Here is a 23000-nt window from a genome sequence, read left to right on the forward strand (position 1 = left end):
AGCTGTCACCCTGCCATCTGGAGAGATGGGACTCTGGAGGATCACAGCTGAGATCTGCTCAGCTGAAGCAATCCCTGGGGCCACAGGCTGGTAGGAACACCCAGTGGTAATTTTGATGAATTGCTGGAAGGCTGCATATGGACTGGCTGAGAAACTCCCAGGGTTTCCTGTCTTCGGAGGCGGGGGAAGGCTCATACTTTCATGGGTTTTATCTCCAGGAATTCCACCAGGTTCTCCAGGAGAAGATCTGTGAAGACCCTCTAGAGTCCTTGGTGGGAGGACAGGAGAAAAATCCTGGTGAAGTTCAGCCAGAGGCTTATCCCATGTGTGTGCATGTGTGTGTGTGTTATTTACTCAGTCGTGTCCGACTCTTTGTGACCCCATGGACTGTAGCCCACCAGGCTCCTCTGTCCATGGGATTTTCCAGGCAAGAATGCTGGAGTGGGTTGCCATTTCTTTCTCTCGGGGATCTTCCAGACCCAGAGATGGAACCCCGGTCTTCTGCATTGCAGGCAGATTCTTTACCATCTGAACTACCAGGGAAGCCCAATTGCATGTGGGAAATGGGAATTCTCCCTCCAGACTTCCCAAATCACCTCAGAGAGAAACAAACGGGATAGGAATTTGCTTGGAATTGCTGCAGCCAGAGAAGGTGGGGAGGCAAAGTGTGAAGCTCTACCACTGGAAGAAACTACCCTGAGACACAGGTGCACTGAAAGACTGACATTTAGGGGACTTCCCTGGTGGTCCAGGGGTTCAGAGTCTGTCTTCCAATGCCAGGGTTAGTAGCAACTGCCGAGCCCGTGTGCTCTAGAGCCCAGGCACCACAAGGAAAGCTCGAGCTGCTACTTGAGAAGCCTGTGCACTGCAGTGAAGAGCCTGCAGGCCATGATGAAGACCCTGTGCAACCGAAGTATAAAAATAAAGATAAGGCTGATATTTAACTGGGAGATGCCAGGGTACTCCCCATCCCCCACCCCTCCCCAGGGCCCCAGCAGGGCCCTAGTATGCTAATTGCAGATGGTGACTGCAGCCATGAAATTAAGAGACACTTGCTCCTTGGAAGGAAAGTTATGACCAACCTAGACAGCATATTAAAAAGCAGAGACATTACTTTGCCAACAAAGGCTCATTTAGTCAAAGCTATGGTTTTTCCAGTAGTCATGAATGGATGTGAGAGTTGGACTATAAAGAAAGCTGAGCGCCGAAGAATTGATGCTTTTGAACTGTGGTGTTGCAGAAGACTCTTGAGAGTCCTTGGACTGCAAGGAGATCCAACCACTCCATCCTAAAGTAAATCAGTCATGAATATTCATTGGAAGGACTGATGCTGAAGCTGAAGCTCCAATACTTTGGCCACCTTATTCGAAGAACTGACTAATTTGAAAAGACCGTGATGCTGGGAGGGACTGAGGGCAGGAGGAGAAGGGGATGACAGAGGATGAGATGGTTGGAAGCCATCACTGACTGGATGGACATGAGTTTGAGTAAACTCCAGGAGCTGGTGATGGATTGGGAGGCCTGGCGTGCTGCAGTCCATGGGGTCACAAAGAGTTGGCCATCACTGAGTGACTGAACTGAATTGAACTGATGCTAACTGGTGCATTGCCACTGAAAGAGCTGCATGTCTCAGATTCTATCTGAGGAGGAGCATATAGGGAACCCCAAGGTCAGGGGAGGAATCAGAAAAAGACACTCAAGAATTTGAAGCTTCTGGCACCTACATCTATGGAGAGCTCTACATACAGCCTTACTCTTAGGCAGATTAATGTGCACCCTCATTCTAAAACCCATCCATTCCTGTCATCTCATACAACGTGTGCTGCTTTCAGTAAAATATTGCAAAGCATGCCAAAAGGTAAGGGAAAAAAAAAATACAATTTGAAGAGAGAGAGAGCAATGATCAGAACAAGACTCAGATAGGACACCAGCCTGAAACTATCAAACAGGGAATTGATTGATTGACTGATTGACTGACTTTTGGCTGCACTAGGTCTTCATCTTGTCTGGGTCTTGGCTGTGTCCTGTGGGCTCTTCGCTATAGCATGCGAGCTTTCCCGCCCTGTGGCATGTGAGATCTCAGCTCCTCGACCAGGGATTGGAAGGTGAATTCTTAACCACTGAACCACCAGGGAAGTCCCTCTAACAAGGAATTTAAAATAACTGATTACTAAGTAAAGGGTTCTAATAGAAAAAGTGGGCACCATGCAGGAACAGATGGGTAATTTAGGCAGAGAGACAGAACCTCTAAAGAAGAATCAAAAGGAAATACTAGAGATGGAAGACAATGGCAGAAATAAAGGATGCCTCTGGTGGGCTCATCAGTGGACTGGGCATGACTGAGGAAAGACTCAGTGGATCTGAACAGATGTCAAGAGAAACTTCCTGAAGTGAAGTGCAAAGAGAAAAGGGAATACAAGAAACAACAGGAGGCGCAGCCAAGAACTGTGAGGCTGCCTCCAAAGCTGTAACGTCTGTGAAGCTGGGACCCCATGAGGAGCAGAAAGAGCGAGAGAGCAGAATATCGGAAATAGTGATGGCTGAGAATTTTCAAAAGCTAGTGACAAGCACCTAGTTTATCCCTCCTAACTCAGGAACTTGGGATTAATATCTACACACTACTCAGTATAAATTAGGTAAATAAGAAGGTCGTATCACATAGCACAGGAAACCATGCTTAATATACCTCATAGTAACCTATAGGGCTTCCCAAGTGGTGCAGCTGCAAAGAATCCACCTGCCAATGAAGGAGAAGCAGGAGACCCAGGTTTGATCCCTGAATCAGAAAGATCCCCTGGAAGAGGAAATGGCAACCCACTCCAGTATTCTTGCCTGGAGAATCCCATGGACAGAGGAGCCTCGCAGGCTACGGTCCATGGGGTTGCAAAGAGATGAACACAGCTGATCACACACAAACAACACAGCAGCTTGTAAGGAAGAAGAATCTGAAAAAGAACACATATATATACGTGTGTGTGTGTGTGTATGTGTATATATATATATATATATATATATATATATATATATATATATAATATGAATCACTTTGCTATATGCCTGAAACTATCACAACATTGTAAATCAACTCTACTTTAACTTAAAAAAATTGACAGGCAGTCAACCATAGATCTAGGAAGCTCAGAGAACATTAAAACAAAAAAAAAGAATCAAAACAACAAAAACAGATGCACAAAAAGCACCGCGTCTGGGCATGACACCGTCAAACTGCAGAAAACCAAAGAGAACAAATACAGTGGCATTTCAACAGTGAGAGATGGCTAAATTCATATTTACATATTTACTTGCCAGACCTGATACAAACAGCCAACCTATTGGAAAAGACCCTGAAGCTGGGAAAGACTGAGGGCAGGAGATGAAGGGGACGGCAGAGGATGAGATGGTTGGATGGCCTCGCTGACTCAACGGACATGAGTTATGAGCAAACTTTGGGAGATAGTGAAGGACAGGGAAGCCTGGGCTGCTGCTGTCCACGGGGTTGCAAAGAGTCATAGATGACTGAGCGATTAAACAGCAAAACCAACAGTCCATGGCTAATGATAGAATCTAAACTAGGAGTTTGGGGATGAGTTTCTCGGAAGCCACAGCATCCACGTTATTTCTGCATCGGTTGCACAGTGTGGGTGTGACCTTGACTCAGACAAATACGCAGTTGTTCATGACAATGGTATTTGAACTGCTTACCTTGTTATCTTGGAAAACTCTTAAATAAAACTGATGAAGAAGATTCAAAAAGAACGTGTGGGAAGAACTTTTTGTTTCAAAGTTGAGTTGCTAAGTAACCACTGCCAGGGGTAAAGGAGCCCCTCTCTGGCATGGCCAGCTCTATAGGGGGAGGAGCTCTGTAGGGCGAGAAGATCTGTAGGGGGAGAGACAGGAGAACTTGACCACTAGGGTCAAGCTCAGTGCCTTGAGTATATAGGTGGTTCTCCAGTGGTGTTAGTTGTGGGTATTAACTGCACAATGACTGCTGGCCGTGCTGAGATGACCTGCTTGCTAGAGTCTTGCGTGCTTGGTCGCGCAGTCGTGTCCAACTCCTTTGTGACCCCATGGACCGTAGCCCGCCAGGCTCCTCTGTCCGTGGGATCCTCCAGGCAAGAATACTGGAGTGGGTTGCCATTTCCCTCTTGCCTGGCTTCTAACTGAGCATGGAACTCAGTAATAACCTGAGTGATGAACTTTTGGGTACGATTTTGCTGGAGTAGATAGCGGCAGTCTGAATTCCAAGACCAAGTGCAGAGTGAGAACTTTCCTCAGCAGGAACGGTGGGCGTATAACCCAAATGGGAATGAGTTAAGCTGGAAGCGTGGGTGGGCACGTTTCAGGTCTTCAATGGGTTAAGTTATGGTATAGATTATAGATTGTTCTCATGAATATGCACACAATAATCCTAAACAAAAATATTAGCAAATCGATCCAATGATAATTGGAATGATAATACATTACCACCAAGTGAAGTTTATCCTAGAAATACAAGGCTAGTTTAACATTTGAAAAATCGTGCTCGCTTAGGCAGTGCATATGCTACGACTGAAATGATATAGAGAAGATTAGCACAGTCCTTGCCCAAGGATGACAAAGCCATGAAACATTCTATATATTTATAGACTTCCCTGGTGGTTAAGAATCTGCCTGCAATGCAGGAGACCCAGTTTCCATCCCTGGGTCGGGAAGATCCTCTGGAGTAAGAAATGCAACCCACCCCAGTACTCTTGCCTGGGAAATCCCATGGACAGAGGAGCCTGGCGGGCTACAGTCTATGGGTTGCAATAAGTCGGACATGACTGAGCAACTAACACTTTCACTTTTCTTTCAACTGACTCATTGGAAGAGACTCAGATGCTGGGAAAGGTTGAAGGCAGGAGGTGAAAGGGACGACAGAGGATGAGATGGTCAGCAGCACTGACTCGATGGACATGAATTTGAGCAAGCTCCAGGAGTTGGTGATGGACAGGGAAGCCTGGAGTGCTGCAGTCCATGGGGTCACAAAGAGTGGGACACAACTGAGTGACTGAACTGAACCGATAGCTGATTTACTTTGCTGTACAGCAAAAACTAAGACAACATTGAAAAACAGCAAAAAATTAATTAAAAAATTGAATACTCATCAATGTGATTCATTTCATTAAAATTAAAAAGGAGATAATTCATGTGATGATGTCTATGAAAAAACATGTGAAAAAAATGCAGAAGAAGCATGTGAAAAATTCCACACCCATTCATGATAAAACTTCTGGCAACGTGGAATCAGAAGGGAACTTCTTCACCTGATGAAAAGTATGCGTGACGATTGCACACATATAATGAATGGTGAGCTATTGAAAGTGTGCCCTAAGACTGCAAATGAGGCCTCTCTCCCTCCTTTCAGCTGACAGTGTACTGGCAGTCTTGGCCAGTGATAGGAAGCAATAAAAAGAAACAAATGGCATAAAGATTGGAATGCAAAAAAAGACACCTTCGTTATTTATAGATGACGTGATTCTGTACATAGAAATGCTACATAAATCTATACGTTATTAGAATTAATAAAGAATTCAAGTAAAGTCACTGGAATCAAAGTTAATGTGTAAGCATAAATTATATTTCTATCACCAGCCAACAAAGTGAAATGGAAAAAGTATCTTTTTGGATAATAGCTAAATATAAAAAATCCAGGAACCAATGGAAAGATGTGCAAGACTTGTATACTGAAAATCATGAAAATTATAGAGCAAAATCAAAGAACTAAATAAGAGACAGGGATATACCACATTCATAGACTGGAAGGCAATGTTGTTAGGTTGTCAATTCTTCCTATAAATTCAGTGCAATCCCTAACAAAATCCTAGCAGCTTTAAAGTCATTTTTGAGATCTGCCTGAAATGCAGGAGACACAGGAGTCCTGGATTTCACCTTTGGGTTGGGAAGATCCCCTGAAGGAGGGCATGGCAACCCACTCCAGTACTTTTGCTTGGAGAATCCCAAGGACAGAGGAGCCTGGCAGCCTACAGTCCGTGGGGTTGCAAAGTGTGAGACATGACTGAGCGTGCATGCATCTCCTATAGCTGCCCAGACTTTGGGGGAAGCTGGGCCTCAGATCATGTGTCCTGGGGAGACCCAGAGACCCCAGGGGAAGCTTAGAGGGTCCGTGCTGAGGCTGACATTTGACAGATCTCAGCCTGTCCTGGCCCTCAGAGAGGAGCAGAAAATACCATCAAAGCAGTCAGAAGCCGTGGACTCAGTGACTGCTCTAAGCTGCTACTTTCTGAGAGCTCAGGATAAGCCAGAGCTTTACATATAGTCATGGATCCCCCAACTCAGCCCCAAGATCTGGGAGGTAGCTGTTATCCCCACTCTGTGGATGAGGAAACTGTTGAGTATTGGAGACGGAAGCTTGAGTTTGTATCTTTAAACCTTCCACTCTGCTCCCCATGTGGGCTGACCCTGTTAGATCTCTCCAGAACCAACTCAGGGGGCCCTCGAACATGTCTGTTTCTGTCCTTGGCGGGGCATGATGGACAGGTTTTACAGTCAGACTGAGGTCTGAGCCCTGCTCTGCTGTCTCCATATCTGGGGTGTGACTTTGGCAAGAACCTACTCAAACCTGTTCCTCATCTCCTGTGTGGGTACCCAGAGCCATGGGGCTCTCACGGGAAAGTGAGATACAGTCTGTTCTTGTTATTTGCAATGTGATGTTCTATAAAGTTGCAGACACTGAACCTGTGAATACTGAACCCTTGCTCCTTGGGGAAATATAAGCTCACTGCATTTTTTCATCAGCTGACCGGCACATAACTTTGCTTCATTTGTGTTTCTCTTTAAAGAAACACAATATATGTTTCTTATATACAGCTGTTGTTCAGTCGCTAAGTTGTATCCAACTCTTTGCAGCGACCCCATGGGCTGCAGCACAAGGCCCTCTGTCCTCCCACAATTTCCCAGAGCTTGCTCAAACTCATGTCCATTGAGTAGGTGAGGCCATCTAACCATCTCATCCTCTGCTGCCCTCTCTCGTTTTACTCTCAATCTTTCCCAGCATCAGGGTCTTTTCCAATGAGTTGGCTCTTTTAAATCAGGTGGCCAGAGTATTGTTGTTGATTCGTTAATATTGAACTCACAGCCAACAGCACCTCATGCTTGAACAAAGCTTACCTCACACCTGTGTTTTCTCTGTAAAGCACATCATTAGACAGCGCTACCTCAGGGGTCATTGTAAATGCAAAATCACCCAGAGAAAGCACAAAAATGCAAAATACATGGCGCTAAAGAGAGGAATAACCACAAAAGTGTGGTGAGTGTTGATCTTAAAGGTCATAAATGCATTTTAGTGAGTAGGTGAATTTGCAAATACAGCATCAGTGAAGATGACTGACTGCAGTGCACCAACAGGGCCTTGCCCGTGGCTGTCAGTGGCATCGGCTCTACGACTGTCTCCTCCTCCTACCAAGCATCTCACTTGGTGGCGATGGCAGGGTCCCCGCTCCTTGACCACGAGCTCCTGGCGGGCAATTGTGTTTCTCTCGATTGAAGTCTTAGGGGAAGCAGAGCAGAGAAGCCGGCATGGAAGGCCCGCGTTCTTGGGTGGATAAAGGCAGTTGGTTCGCCTCTGACTCTGAGCCCTCATCTGTGAAAGGGGAAGCATGGACCTGCCAGACTCCCCAGGTGTGGAGACCCCTAGTAGAGGAAATGCCTGAAAAGGGCCAGAACCTTCGTGGGAGATGCGACTCACAGGCCCTCAAGACAAAGGCCAGCAAAGATTCCCATTGTTTCAGGGCTGTCTTCACTTGCCCTTCCACCCATCCAAGATGTGGACCCAGACCAGCACCCCCTGCGGAATTGAGTGTCAGTCCACTTTCTGGCCATTAATCTTCGAAGAGTCTATCAGGACCATTTGCATTAGCCCATCTTAAAAAACCCCAGCTGGGTCCCAGCGGGCCAGACGTGGGCTCAGGAAACAGTGCTGCTGTAGCCAGCCAGAAGCAGAGGCTCCGTGGCTTCCAGACTCCATTGTGGACCAAGCCCTGCACCACGCTGTCGGTACCCCAGCCACCCTGACTGCGTGAGGATGTCACAGATGATCACCCCTGGAGAGGGACGCCTCCTACCTGAGACCAGGGGTATTGATGGAGGCACCCTGGCTGGAGGACTCGCCACCCCGAGCCCAAACTCTTGGGTGGATGGGGAACAGCCTGGCTGGGTCCTTGGAACCGGAGCTTAGGCGGCTGGCAGAGACTAGGCAGGCTCGTGTGATGGAGGACGGAGGTGAGGCGAGAGTTCTGCAGACAGCCTGGGCCCCTGCCCCGCCTCCGCCGCCTCCCCCAACACACAGACTGTCCTTCCCGTGATGACCATGCAGCTTTCTTAATGGAACACAATCGCTGAACTTGGTACATTTCAAGCACTTTAGCCTTCCAGGACACCAGACTGCTGATGAAAACCATCTTCCGTGGGCGCCATGTTAATGAGAGGCCAAATTTCATATGCTTGCAAACTTTCCCCCCTCCTCCCGCTGTACTGCACCCCAACCCCCCTCAATAAAAGGTTGCATCAGAGAGAGAGAGAGATTTCCATAATTTATAGTATGGGCATTTCACTGGGGACAAGCGCTAATCTGTACTTACCGATACATTTAAGAAAATGCATCCTCCCGCAAGCCTGCGCCATTTATGACTCTTGGCACAAACCGCAATGCTCAGTCTTCAATTAAGGGACACCTTAGGGTTCATTATCACACAATCGCTCCCTGTGAACCATGCCAAATGCTGTTTTGGCACGGAGCTTGGAAGATGAATTAGAAGGAAGTCTTCTCTATAATGCCGTCTCCCTAAACCCCATTCCCACCATCAGCGTTTATGCCCTTCTCTGGCGTGACCCCCTCCTTCTTTCCAAGTGGCTTTTACTATTCAATTTCTCAACGTCAAAGTCGATTCTCTAGAGGTGTAGTCAGAGATGCCACGTCTCCTTTTTGTCTTCCGGCTCTCAACAGGCCTCAGAATGGCTACAGATGGGCGGCTCTCCACACCCCTTGTTGGCCTAAAGGAGCCACAGATGCTTTTTTTCCCCCTCCTCTTAAGAGCCTGGGGTAGAGAGAAGAAAAGGGACCAGAACGGGAGTCACACGCCATGAGAATGAGCCATAAGGAGGTTCTAAACAGGGTCCTCCTTGCAGCCCTGTGTCTAAACGAAGAGGTGCCTCACGCACATGGCTCACAGCAGAGGGAGGTGAGTTCAGAGTCAAGGGGAGAGCTCAGTTCAAAGTGAGCTCTGGTCACTTCCACCAACGGGAAAGGAAGCAGGAAAACGAGTTCAAAGGCCCATCTCCTTACCCCCTCAAAAACCCTCCAGTCCAGGGCCCACAGCGTGCCCATGTCCTGAATCCACAGGACCCTCCCTGGCTTCAACCCGTGGGTAAGGGCACCGCTTTTTGCCTCCTTCATAAAAACACTGAAACGGAACGAGCATGTTTGCTGGCACTTTCCAGCTCTCCCAGCTGCCCAGGTCCCACCACTGGTGGGGCTGAGAGAAAACAGCACCCATCCATGGAAGGGGTGGACCCCAGGCTGTGGAAGGAACCAGCGGGGTGGCCGATGAAACGATGCACCGGGCCACGTCCAGGCTGCCCCCGTTTAGGTTCTGATTTCCCAGGGGTGTGTGGGGAGGTGGGTGGGAGGGAGCTGACTCAGGAGCGGGGACGTGGGTGGACCACCCCCCGCCGCCCGCCCCCGGATCGACTGCCCTCTGTGAATCTTCCGGCTCCACTTACGATGACAGCAAGGAGACCCGTTACTGACTTCTTGGTGTCACACCCACATCGAGAGATGCGTAGATGTGACAGGTAAGAGGGGCTGATGGTAACCCAGGCTCTAAAGTCAAAACTGTCAGATGATGCATAGCCATTAAGATAAAATTAGCTTAACGAAGGAGTTGCAAATGCAGGCTGTGCCCGATCAGCTCCACCACGCAGCCACGCAGCACACGGTGACGGGCTGAGAAGCCTTGCCTTTCTTTGGAGGGGCGGGTGGCAGGCAGGGGCCACGGGAGGAACAAGAAGACCGGAAGCAAACAGACCGAAAAATACTTTGCCCACAAGATGTCTTGTGGAAATTTTATTATGTAGAGTGTAAAATGAATTGTCAGTCAAATAAAAAGAACACGTCTTTAAAAAAAAAACAACAAAAAAACACATGCATAACATTTTCCAATTGCCTTTTTTAATAGTTAGACATTTCAAGCATTATAAGGAAAAAAAAGGAGAAAACCCCCAGACACTGTAACTTCAGTACATCTCAAACGGAATGTCCCCCAGGTCAACTGAAAAATGCAAGAAAAAAAAATAGCTTCAATTCCGTTTTTCTTTCCTTTAAAAATACATGTTACCTGTACAAGATACACTACAGTAAACATTGGAAATCATATTATCCCTTTTATTAAACCAAAATTATTTAATTCATATTGCGGTTAATGCTAGATTTATTTATTCATCTAGTTAATTTGACAAATATTAAGAAAATATTTAAAAGAAAAAAGCAAAAAACACCTTGGAATTAAAAAATAGTTACTACATTTTTATGCGGTTTAATGTTCCACAGTGTTTGTTAAAAGTTATATTGAATTTATTTTTAATATTAAAAATAACAGTATTTATATTTTTGAGAGAATAGAGAAAGGCTTTTTGTTTTGTTTTTAAAACAAGCTTGGAGGTCTTAGATACACAATTGCAACAGGTAGATAATGGAGACGTGAAAAGACGTCTGCTAAACACACAACAACATTTTTATATTATTAACCCCTTTAGAACTCTAGAAATTATACAAACCCTAAAAAATGCCCCCTCCCGATCCCTGTTGGACAGCAATACAATTATCTGTCTCAATTCAGAATGCACATAATTAATTACAATACATAATAGTTCAGTTTTTTAAAAAATGCAATAAAACCAGACAGCCAAGATACAAGAAATTAGAAGTAAAACATTTAATGAATTTACACATTTAAGAATATTTAAATACTGTTTAAAAATTTTTTTAAAGAATTTGTTACACACCACCTAAGACTTCCAAGCCACTTTTTTCTGTTGCAACAGAAAAAACTGTAAATAAAAAGACACACGAACAAAACAAAAACAGAACACACCATGTTGAAATGTCACTGCTCTGAGGCACATTCTGGGGCCAGAATTTGCAGGTATTGCTCCAAAAAGATTCCCAGAGCTTATACATTTGAAGTAACGAACAAAAATAATGAAACAAAAATTGTCAGCAATTTTTAGTAACTAATTCTCCCGATTTTTAGAAAAATTCTGTTAATCTAAATATAGTGTTTCACAGAACAAAACAAAGGTTCTTCATCAAAGGGTTTGCAAATCTAAAAACCTCTGTTACAAATAGGTTTTTGCTCACAATGCTTTTAGGGGAGGGGAGCCGCGGGTCTCGGTCCTACTGTTCCTGTGGAAGGAAGGGGGAGACAGGTTAGTCTGAGGGCAGTCTCAGGTGCTGGTGTGCTGTCTGGGGCTCTGTCTGCATGGAGGTAACGGACGCTGGCACACGCGTGCTTGGGCGTGCACACACACACACACCCCCGCGTGAACACCAATGTCTAAGTGCCTTCCCGGCCTCGCACCCCGGGATCTGGCCCAGACAAGCTCTCACACAGGAGGCCTCAGGCACCTCCTTCCACAGGGATCTGGGCGGGGAGAGGGGAGTGAGCGAGTGACACTCCTCCTCGGTCACCTACCGCCGCCCCCGCTCAGCTCCTGTCCCCACAGGGCCCAGCTTCCCAGTGAGACGGCAGACTGGCCTGGGGGTTCAGGGCCTGTGGTCACCAAGGGACTGTCCACAGGGACCTGACTGGCATCAGCTGTGGGAGTCCTTGGTCCCCTGTCTTCGCCACATTTGGAAGAAAGCTGTTTGTGGACAGAGCCCTCTGGTTTCCGGCCTCTGCAGGGGGCACTCGCCCTCCGCCTGCTGCCCCTCACTGCGGACTGGGGATGAGCGCGACAGCCTGGCCACCCTACCCTCTTCAAGAACAGCACTCGGCAGTGGCCACCACAGTCCCCAGGGGCAGTGCCATGCTTGCCCGGGCCAGCTCAGCCTGGCATGCTCACTTACAACTGGGAGCCTGGGTCCAGAGGAAGACACCGAGGCCGCTCAGCTCGGCGGTCTGCCTAACCTATTGTTTCCCTAAGAGGCTCCAGTTTGTTCCAGCAGGGGCGAGGAGGGGGCCAAGGTGGTGGCTCTGTACTGCCTGGGCCGGGGTCATGCACACGCAGAAGGCTTAGGGAGGGGGAGCGGAGGCCCGGGCGGTCCCGGTGTTGCGGGCGATCGGCTACAGACCTGGCTGGGGGCCTGCGCCTGCCCTAGCGTCTGCCCGTAGAAGGCAACCTGCTGCCGGTAGTACTCCGCCCAGGCCATGGTGTAGTCCGGTGGGGTGCTGGCCTGGGGCGCGGCGCTGGCGGCGTGACCTGACGGGCAAAGCAGAGCGCCAGTTACTGGGAGGGGAAGGGCACGGTCAGTCTGCAGGGACCCCTTCCCAGAGCCTCTTGGAAGGCTTCCCAGGGGGCGCCTGGACCAAGCGCCTGGTGCCCACACTGTCCGGGCAGACGTGGCCTGCCCAGGCACGGCTGTCAGCGCTCCCTCGCCTGGGTCCCGACCACACCTACAGTCTGCTTCTGTCATCAGCCACGTCCTCGGCGTCCATCTGTCTGTCCAGCCAGCTCCCTGCCAGTGCCCGGGGCCAGAGTGGGAGAAGGGAAGGCGAGGAAGTGGGTGCCCCAGCGGGGGTGTGTACGCGCGCCTGCACAGGGCATCGCAGCCCAGGGGGGTCCAGAATCTGGACCGTGGGGGTTGGGGGGGTTTGGCTGCTCCAGGCGACGGTGACCCCGCTGACCAGGCCCCGGCCCTAGAAGGGCTATGGACCTGGTAACGATCGCAAACACAGGATGGCTGCTTCTCTGACAGTGTCTGACCCGCGCTCTTCAGAGCAGCAAGTGACACCCTTCAGACTCAGGACACGAGATGCCTCTTCTGGCCACACCTGAGTGCGCTGGCCCAGCACTGTGGGATGCGCACGGAGGGCTCAGGACTCACCTGAAATGATTCACTTGCAGCAGGTTTTTTTGGGGGGTTGCCGTTATGAAGCTTTCTCCTCTTTTTAAAAAAACTGGCTTAGTGGAGAAAACTGGCACAACGAAGAGCTTACTTTGGAAGAAGAGCCTCAGAGTCTCCCGCGGCCTCAGTCCCTCTCGCAGCCTGAGTCTCCCTCCTCCCCGTCTCACGTGCCCGCGATGGCCAGGGAGAGCCGGGCAGCGGCCGGGTGGCAAGGCGGCCGACAGTCAACAGCCCCCGGCCGGTCTGGGTCTAACCAAGGGTTCTCACATGGACAGCCTGGGCTGGGGCTTGCCCCGTGTGGAGCCCGGAAGGGAAGATCGAGGAGGGGAGGAAGGCAAAGGATGCCCGCGCGTCTCGCTGACAGGGTTGGGGTGGGTGGAGCAGACAAAGGCAGATGCCCAGATGGACGCACACAGGGCACGTGGCGAAGGTGACGGGGCCACGGGCTCCGGGCCCCTCCCTGTGCAGAGGCTGAAGCACTCACTCTGCTTCTTGTAGTAGTCCTCCCAGGCCTTGCTGTAGTCAGGCTGGCTGCTCTGTGGCTGGCTCTGTTGGCCTGCGCGGAGAACACAGAGGCAGTCAGGGCTCTGGGCCCTGCTCTCCGCACTCACTCACTGGCCTGGGAGGAAGGAGGCAGGCCGGCTCAGGCCCACCCCTGGCAGGGCCCCCCAGGCCAGCGGGGGCGGATGCCACTGAGCCCCGTGAGGCTGGGGCAAGCAGCAGGAGCGGCCTTGACTCCCTTGGGTCAGAGACCTGGGCTTCCGAGGCCGGAGCCTGAGGCCCCGAGCGCTGTCTGCAGCTCCCTGGATTGGCCCTTAGATGGACAGAGAGTCCAAACGGCACTGACTACTCCCCTGCACTGCCCCTTCTATTCAAAGACTGATGGCTGCCTCTGGACAAGGAGAAAATTACAGGAGACACATAGGGAAAGTTCCAGAAACTGCTCAAGATGACAAGACGAAGTACACGCAGCGAGGGACTGACGCCAAAACGTACACCTGACCCCCACCCAGCCTCGCACTGTCCAGGGTGGGCTGGCGGGTAGAGGACGTGTGTGGGGTGGCCCCTGCCCTCCTCTCTGAATTACTGGGTGCGGAAAGGCTGGGGTGGGAGGCGCAGAGCAGCAGCAGTCAGTCTGGGGCATCAGGCGGTGTGGGGGGGGGGCGGTTACTAGACTTGACCACAGACAAGGTGGGACCTTTCTTCTGCTGAGGGCTGGCCTGTGTGTCCCCCTGTGAAGGCCCCACCAATGTCCTTCCTTCGGTTAGAATCACCGCCTGCAGCAGGTGGGAAGCTCAGTTCAGTCGCTCAGGCATGTCCGACTCTTTGCGACCCCATGGAGTGCAGCACACCAGGCTTCCCTGTTCATCACCAACTCCTGGAGCTTGCTCCAACTCATGTCCATTGAGTCAGTGATGCCACCCAACCATCTCATCCTCAGGCAGGAAGGACATACTCAAAATCAGGTTTCATGGTCAAATGCTTTCCCCAAGAGTTAATTTACTGAGGACTGAGAGGGGCACGGGTTGGGGAAAGAGCCCCCACCCTACCGGGGTAGGACCACCATGACAGGACCAGACTCGGACCTGGACGCTGATGACAGGAGGCTGTCGATCGGAGAAGGCCAGGCGTGAGGGACGGGGCAGAGGGAGCACCCATGGGGGGCGTGGGCAACGGGGGTTTCTTCTCAACAAGATTTCACGGGCCAAAATCAGTTCTCAATTCCCGAGTAAACCAAGCGACAGCACAGATGAAGCTGCTGAAGAACCAGGACGAGCTGCGCTCCGCTTCCCCGGCCCACGTGCCTCTGCTGACTCCTTACCCACCTGGGCCTGGGGCAGCAGCAGGGTGGGCTCTGCAGGAACCCCCAGGCCCTCAGAGATGCACGTGAACCCTGCAGCTTTAGGGGAGAGCTTCACCAGTCAGGGGCTCCTCCCCAGTTCTCTGTCCTGGGTGATGGGCATGGGAGAGCCCTGACCCAGGCCGCTTCCCACGCTGGGGGTGCCTTCTGGTGGAACAGGAGGAAAGGAGATGTGCCGGGCTGTGGGGAGAGCGAGCACTGTGCAATGGGGAGGAAGAACCTGGGTGGTGTGAAGGTGTTCGTGGTGGAGTTCTTAAGGATATTCTGCACGTGTAAAACGTTTTGTTAAGAAAATGCCAGGGAAGAGAAGGTAAAAAACACAGCCATGCAGTGTCAGAGCTCACATGTACTTTAGAAATCAAATCCAAATCCTTCATTTCACTGACAAAAGAAATGGAGCCCCAGAGAAGGGGGTACACGCCTAAGGCCATCCAGCCAGGCTCCGGACTCCTGGGTGCTTCTCCAGCTATGGATCTGACAGGTGCCTGGGGCAGGGCTCACAGCCAGCGCTCTGCTGGGGGGTGGGGGGAACCCTGGGCCCAGCCCCTGAGAGCAAAGCTGCAGTGTGTCCAGTGGCCTGGCACCGAGGGAAGCCTGCCAAGGCGCTGAAGAGCGCTTTCCAAACACCACCAGGCTGGCCCTTCAGATGTCCGAAAACAAAAGAACCTAAGGTAAGCAATTTCGTGGGGCTTTTGGCTCTTTTTTGTGGGGGGGGGGGGGGCGGGGGGGTGGTATGGGGGAAGCCTATGAAAAATAAGCTTTACCAGCGACAGAACTCAAGAATGAGTCCCTGAAGCTGATGGGAGGCTGGAGAGAGGGTGTGGTGTGGGTGTGACTCCAGCAACCTCTTTCTCTTTTACAATCAGTTTTCTTAAGAGCAAATTTTCTAACTGTGTTTTCTGAAAGTTCAGGAGATAGAAAGAGTCCCTTCCTAAGATGTTGCCAGAAAAGAAGACAGGGAGGAGGCCGCCTGGAGACCAGAGGGGGAGAGCAGGTGGGCACCCAGTGCAGGGGAGGCGGGGTGCGGGGTGGGGGCACTCAGGCCAAGCCGCCTGGAGACCAGAGTGGGAGAACGGGTGGGCACCCAGTGTGGGGCGGGGGCATTCAGGCCAAGCCGCCTGGAGACCAGAGCGGGAGAGCAGGTGGGCACCCAGTGTGGGGCGGGGGCACTCAGGCCAAGCCGCCTGGAGACCAGAGCGGGAGAGCAGGTGGGCACCCAGTGTGGGGCGGGTGGGGTGCGGGGCGGGGACATTCAGGCCAAGCTGCCTGGAGACCAGAGGGAGAGAGCAGGTGGGCACCCAGTGTGGGGCGGGTGGGGTGCGGGGCAGGGGCACTCAGGCCAAACCGCAGGCCTCTCGGACCCTCGGCAGGGAACAGGAGTGAAGGCTGCAGCCCTGAGGAGGACAGGGCTGGTGGGACAGAAAGGTTTGAGAAGTCCTCAGGCCCAGGTCCCCCCCAGCTGGAGACGTGCCCCAAGCCCCAGGAGGCCTGTCTGGGGGGTGGGGGGCGGTCCTGCCTCCTCCCGAATCACTTACTTGGAACCTGCTGTGTGGGCTGCTGCCACGCCTGGTAGGTGCTGCCCCAGCCCTGGGTCAGAAAGGCAGGAGGACCACTGCGGAGGACAAGGGCCATTCATTCCAGGCCAGGGCACACCCCCCTCCCCACCAGTCACCCCCCCACCCCCTCCCCACCAGTCACCCCCCCACCCCCTCCCCACCAGTCACCCCCCCCACCCCCCAGCACCAAGGTCTCCCGAGAAGCCAGTGTGCAGAGTGAAGGCAGGCCACCCACCTCACAGGGGCGCTATGGGGGTTTCCGTTCACTTTAGCAGCAATGTTTGGGAAGCACCCTGAGCTCCTTGGAGGAAAGGTGCTGAAAGAAAGTGGGAAAAATAAAGACAAGAGCTGAAGACCCAACACAGGAAGGGCTTTCACAAGAGACTCCCTTCCCCAACCCAGCCCAGGGCGGGAAGCCCTCCCTAGGGATGCTGACAGGCCAGGGGACCCTCTGCCCTCTGGGCAGGCTCTCAGCCCAGCGCTGGTCAGTGAGCCATGGACAGGCCAGAGGGATGACGGGGACGGGTTCTGCCCACACCCCGGGCTTCTGGCTGGCATCCCCAGAATAGCTGCAAAGAAGGGCCTCCTAGGTGGGCAGGGAATTCTCGCAGTCCACACAGGTGCAGAAGACTCACTTTTGATGAGGTGCAGCAGGCGGCTGGCTGAAGGGACTCTGTCCAAAGGGTCCAGGAGCTCCGAGACTGGTCCCCTGTCAGGGCACAGAGGGAACTCTCACTGCCCGCCGGCTGCACCGGTGCCCTCTGCCCAGGCCCGCCCCGGGACGAACCACAGCCTCCGGGGAGACAGAGACTCGTGGGGTAAAGGCACCCTGCGGCACTCACTAGCCTTCCTTCCCCACGGAAGGGCCTGACTGCGGGGCGGCTGCTGCCCCTTGGGTGGCGATGCGCCACGCCGCCAGTCCTGCACCACCGCGCCTGCCCTGGCGTGCCGCCCTGGGGGAGGGACCAACCTGCTGGACTCTCCCGTCAACTTAGGCCGGCCCACGGCTCTCTCTGCCACTCTACGGCCCCTCTGAGGTGAGCAGTGGCCCATCTGTCCTCCATCAACACTCCCTTTCTTTATCTGCTTTGAGGCGCCTGAAACTAAAGCCAGAGTCAATGAACGCTGCCTGAGGGGCTGGCCACCAGGGCGAGGCCCGTGGGGGTCCAGGGGCAGAGCTGGGGGAGGCTGCCGCCCGGCTGCTCCTCTAGCCTGCGGGGCCGCGGCTCGGGCCGAGCAGTGGTGGCCAGGGGCGCCCTGCGCGTCTGGGCCTGGCCCGTGTCCCTGCACCATGACCTTGCCCCTCGGCACAGGGGGAGGGGGCTGCGGCCCTTGCATCACAGGAGGACCCAGAGGCCCAGGAAGTGTGAGGTTCTGGGGGGAAGCAGGCACCTCGGACAGACAAAAGAAACCCCCGCGACTCCCGAGCCGGGCGGCAGGGCCCGCGTACGTACGCCCACTTTCTCATCGATGAGGTGTCTGGCCACCTCGATCTGCGGAGGGAGCCCCCGGATGGTGAATATCCGCAGGCTGGGGTCGGTGCTGGGGGGGGGGTTCCGCTGAAGCTCCACGTGGGCTCCCGACTGCTGGTTTATGCTCTTGATGTTCTCGCCCCCTGTGGGCGGCAGGACAGACACAAGGGTAAGCAGCGACTGCGGCAAACCCCAAGCTTGGAGCTCGCAGAGGAGGAGGGGGAGCTTTCCGCCCACCAGCGCTCGTCCTAAGAGTTGACAAGTCCTGTCCACTTATGCTTGAGAATGGTTCTAGTCAAAACTAGGGCTGTCTCACCTGTGAAACCAGACTTCTGCGGTGAAGCTGGTCTTGCTTTCTGAGCCAGGCTGAGGCATGGAGCCCATGGAGCAGCCACTGGTCCCTGTCTCTGTCCTGGGCTGAGGCGCCCTGGACTGCAGATTTACACACAGTGAGCTCAGCTGGGGAAGGCGCTCCCTCCTTCTCCGCCCAAGGATGGCGAGCCGGTGGCTCCTCCCTGGCACAATGGAGGCCTTCAGCCCCAGCGGGGGGGTCACCGCACAGCTGGTCCCCTCCCTCCACAGGTCAAACAGACGGCCACAGGCCCAGCGACACCCAGAGCCCATCCGGCCTTTAATTCCCCGTCCTGTCGCTTCTCAAATCTCTGTGTTCCCCGGGGGCGGGGGCGGGTCTAGACGGAGAGGCAGGCTGAGGATGGGGGTCACAGAAGCCTGGGTGGAGCGGGGCTAACGAAAATGTAGTTGGACTCTTTGAAAATATGGGAGAGTCCCAGTCTCTTAATGAAATTTGCGTAACAAAAGCTCCACCGGGGTAACAATGGTTTGATTCTTCTTTTCAAATTTCACACAACTTACAGATCCGCTCTGCTCTTTGGGGTGGGGTAAAGCCAGAATACAAGGAGAATGTGGAGCACAGGATTTTATAAAACTGGAGAACAGTCTGTATAAAATCTGGAGTAGGGTACCAGGGAGCCTCAGAGGATCAAAGCGAAGGCTAGAGGCCAGTCTCTGTGTCACCCCTCCCCACCCAGAGTCAAAACTAACCTCCAACTGTCATTTCATACTAATGTGTCCACAATCCTTCACTCCCCAGCCTGCCCCTCACCCGCATGGCTGGAAACCCACATGTACACAAAGCATCAAGGCAAAGGTGAGTAAGGGGCCCCATCAACAGGCACAGCCTGCACCTTGTCTCATCTCATCCTCAAAGCACCAGGGGAGTCTACGAGGGCCCGGGAGCCAAGATGGGGCCTGGGTCTGGCCGTTCTCCCTGAAGGCAGCGTGAGCGGCCCTTGGCATCACAGGAAGGAAACCAGGCGGCTGTGGGCATTCAGGAAAGCCTGGCTCAGCATCAGTTTGGGCAGGATGCTAGCTGGGTTTAGGGTGGTGCTCAATTTAAAAGGAAATTCATAAAAAGAGAAGCCCAGCTGACCCAAAGGCTGAATGGATGGTTTTCTTGAAGATCTGCTACAGTGTAAGCACAGCGTCCCTGCATTTTCTGCCTCGAGCAAACACATGGTCCTGGGGGCAGCGCTAGCCAGTGCGAGAAAGTCATAGTCTTCAGCAGCTTCGCTCTACTTCCGGGTCGGTACAAGTCCCTCCCGGCCCCCAAACTACTAACCTTTACCCACAGCTTGTGAATTTTCTTCTCTGCATCATGAAAGGTAAGCAGCTTCGCTCCTAGGCAAGAGCGTTTGGGGGGACTGATGAAGAGCTAAGAACAGGTCGGAGACCCTTCACTGCACATCCCACTTCTGCCCAGACAGCTTGGTCCCGGAGCCAAGAGCAGGAAAGGGCATGCATGCCTGGGACTGAGAACTCGCAGGCCCAGCCAGCAGCTCCCTCCTTCAGGTCAGGCACTCGGGCCTGCAGCCCCAGACTCTTCCCCGAGGCGCCGGGCGCATGCTAATACAATGAGGAGGCACCGAAAAACTGCAAGGGGCCGGAAGGAGTTAATTTAAGTTCATCTTCCTGCAAAATGAGGTCACCAGCTTGGCACATGGTGGCTGTCTCCAGGCACATTCAGCAGCCTGCTCCATTCTTCCACCTGATGGGGGGCAGAAGCGACCCACCAGTGGCCCCCCGGCCGGACGTGAAATCGTAAAGCAATTAATCAAACCTGCTAAAAGGCCTGGCTGACAAGAGCAGGGCTGGCCACACTATCTGTCACCATTGCTGTATTTATCATGGAAATCCAGCAGGGGCCCAGGGAGGCGCAGCGTCTGTCCAAGGGCTGTAGTGGGGGGGGTGGGGGGTAGGGGGGTGGGAGCAGGCCTGCCTGCGGGTGGCACCCCTCACCCCGGCACCTTTCCCAAGGAAACAGGAAGACCTCAGACCCAGCCCTTGTGGGGAGGGAGTTATAGAAAGACCCCAGCTACTGCCCCAGCGAAATACATCCTGGCTTCCTGAGGCTGCTCCTGGAGCGGTAGGACACAGCATCTGTGACTGCTGCATTCTGCCGCCTCCCTCCTCTGGGGACCACTCAGGAGGACCTTACAGAGGACAGACAGGCTGTCCTGTGAGCGCTGAGGCATCACCGACTACAAGCAACTGTCACAGCACCAACAGCAAGGCTCCGCCAGCTCTGGAGAAGACACTTCCCATGAAACCTTCACTGACATGACCGTTCTCCAAAAGCACAGAAAAACCGAGATCTGACTCTCGAACTCCAAGGCGTCAGCTGGATTTAACGTCATGGCAGTAGGCCAGCTGACGGTCTGGGTCACATGTCTGAATGATCGCAGCATTTGGGCAGCTAACAATGTCCACTGAACACCTCCCAGCATGAATACGCCCTGCCAGAAAATCAGAACAAACTCACGTCATTCCTCCCACCTCTGAGAGGTTAATAACCAAGAGACAGCACAGATACAGGAGATAAAACGTTTTAAAAGAGCATAAAACACACAGTGTCTGAGAGCAGGGCCCAGAACGGACTCTGGGAGACGACCGAAGGCCAGCTTGGGGGCACTAGCCTCGGCAGCCTCGGCTTTCTGGGGGTGAAGATGTCCCTGGGCCGCGTTCCGTGGGATGCCAGCACCCCTCCAACGGCTAGAAGATGCCTGGTGATCACAGAAATTGGGGAAACTCTGGGAGAAAATGGTTTTTATATCTTCCATATGTTGTCAGATACGTACAAAAGAAATGAACTGAGAAGCAAACAGAACACCCGGTGCTGAACAGGAGTTTCCTGCCAGCTCAGGGGCTCTGCCTAGAGGGCGGAGAAGCTGGGCCTACTGCCTCAGAGGCCCAAACCTGCTCTCAGCAGCCTTTCTTGCCGGGCCAGCTCAGATGGCCCAGAGCCCGGCCTGCTCTCTCCCTTGCTTTTCACTGAAGCAGCAGCCACATTAGCCAGTAACAAGGGCTTCTTACCTAATGTTCTCTAAAATGCCTAAAAACAACTAACAAACCAATTTTTATTTCCCTCCACAGGGTGTCTGTTACTCATGGTAAACATACTGAAAAGATAAAGCCATTTTCACGTGTTTCATCAATACAGACCAAAAACCCAAATCCAGTAAGGCAAAAAGTGACGCACTTGTCAGAAAGCAATCTTCTTGGAAGAAATGATCTGAATGGTTCCTCCAAGTTCCTTGCAAGTGAGTTAATCCCCAATCAGTCCACTGACAAACAGTCAGGGGCCCCTCACCTGTGCCTTTCCAACAACCCAGGCTGCTTCAGCAGGCAGCTGGTCTCCCTTATACAACATCTGTTTCCACGCGGTGATGAAGTACTCGCTCTGCCCCGTTCACGAGAAGGCCCAGGCAAGGAGGGTGCCTTGGAAGGCAGCAGAAGCCTCGCACCTGGCCCCTTTGGTCAAGGGTAGAAAACGGCGTGAACCTCGTGCTTCGGAGGCACTGGACGTGCGGCCTGTCTGCCTTCAGGCTGAGCAGTGCAGCACCGCTTACCTTTGCCGATGACGAGGCCACACTTGTCAGCCGGCACAGTGTAGGTCACCTCCTGGGCGCCGCCGGGGGTGCCCCCGCTCCAGTCGCTGCGGCCGCGGCCTCTGCCCCGGGCCGCCGCCAGGCCTCCGAAGCCGTCTCTCTCCTGGAAGAAAGCGGAGCTCAAGTGGTGCTTCCCCGCTGCCTCCAGCATGAGTTTCCCTCTCTGGGGAGGAGGCTGAGCGACAGGACACGATCAAAGCCACACGTCAGGACCCGAGCACCTCTCCCACATTTCAGACTCTGACGTGCTCCTTTAAAACCAGGATTAACACAAATCACAGGAACATTCGAGGAGACGTGCGCAGACAAATCACGTGGTTCCATAAACAGCACCAACACACCCAGCTAAACCAGGCAGTCAGGTAGAAAGCCTGAGGTCTGAAGCCCAGAGCCCTGATCTGGGAGTTTTAATCACTGGGCCCCAGTCTACAGGTATCAGGAGCTGGTTTTCTCAGTGCTGAGCCTACCAGAAGCCTAAAGAGCTACGTATGGGCTTTTGAAAGTGACACGTGAATGGCAAGGGTGACTTCAGGCCCTCCCCCGACAAGGGTTTGCTATAAAGAACAATTCAGACACTGCTCTGAGAGTCAGACTACCTTGCAATTCCAGTTGGCGCTAGTGGTAAAGAACCTGCCTGCTAATGCAGGAAAACTAAGAGACGCTGGTTCAATCCCTGGGTCGGGAAGATCCTCTGGAGGAGGAAATGGCAACCCATGCCAGTACTCTTGCCTGGAAAGCCCCATGGACAGAGAAGCCTGGCGGGCTACAGTCCATGGGGTTGAAAAGGGTCAGCTAAAGCACAGCACCCTGCAATCCAACCAGCAAGAGGAATAAAAGGGTTAAAAACAAAAGCAAATCAACCAAAACTGGTTATCTCATTCCTCAAAAGAGGGAGGGGAAGCCAGGCACACCCACCCGTGGTCTGGGGCTGGAGGGGCCTCCGATGTGTTCTTACTGTTCGCCCAGCAGACAGAAGGCCTACATCTGGCGGCCAAGAGAGGAAGACCCCCTTCTCTCCAGGGCGAAGCAGTCATTCCGGCCTCT

At 52.9% G+C, this 23000-nt stretch overlaps 1 protein-coding gene and 1 non-coding gene across 8 annotated transcripts in view; one reads left to right on the forward strand and one right to left on the reverse strand.

Moving 5' to 3' along the window:
* Positions 1-4518: 4518 nt before the first annotated feature.
* Positions 4519-4621, forward strand: LOC138438423 (U6 spliceosomal RNA). Its single transcript, XR_011256359.1, has one exon. It is a non-coding gene; the product is annotated as a U6 spliceosomal RNA (small nuclear RNA).
* A 5450-nt stretch (positions 4622-10071) lies between these two features.
* FUBP3 (far upstream element binding protein 3) overlaps positions 10072-23000 on the reverse strand; it is a 47766-nt gene continuing 34837 nt past the window's right edge. For 3 of the 7 annotated variants that reach the window (XM_069580007.1, XM_070292289.1, XM_069580011.1), the window contains 8 exons: positions 21918-22059; positions 17974-18134; positions 17155-17228; positions 16755-16835; positions 16499-16575; positions 13587-13658; positions 12329-12456; positions 10072-11440 (listed from right to left, as the gene is read on the reverse strand). In XM_069580007.1, coding sequence (XP_069436108.1) covers positions 11432-11440; positions 12329-12456; positions 13587-13658; positions 16499-16575; positions 16755-16835; positions 17155-17228; positions 17974-18134; positions 21918-22059 — 744 coding nt within the window. In that variant the 3' untranslated portion in view covers positions 10072-11431. The remainder of the gene's footprint in view (positions 11441-12328; positions 12457-13586; positions 13659-16498; positions 16576-16754; positions 16836-17154; positions 17229-17973; positions 18135-21917; positions 22060-23000) is intronic. The other 4 variants (XM_070292290.1, XM_069580008.1, XM_070292291.1 and 1 more) reach the window with 2 other exon arrangements.

The sequence above is a fragment of the Ovis canadensis genome, chromosome 3 (genome assembly GCF_042477335.2).
Source record: "Ovis canadensis isolate MfBH-ARS-UI-01 breed Bighorn chromosome 3, ARS-UI_OviCan_v2, whole genome shotgun sequence".
Taxonomy (NCBI): domain Eukaryota; kingdom Metazoa; phylum Chordata; class Mammalia; order Artiodactyla; family Bovidae; genus Ovis; species Ovis canadensis.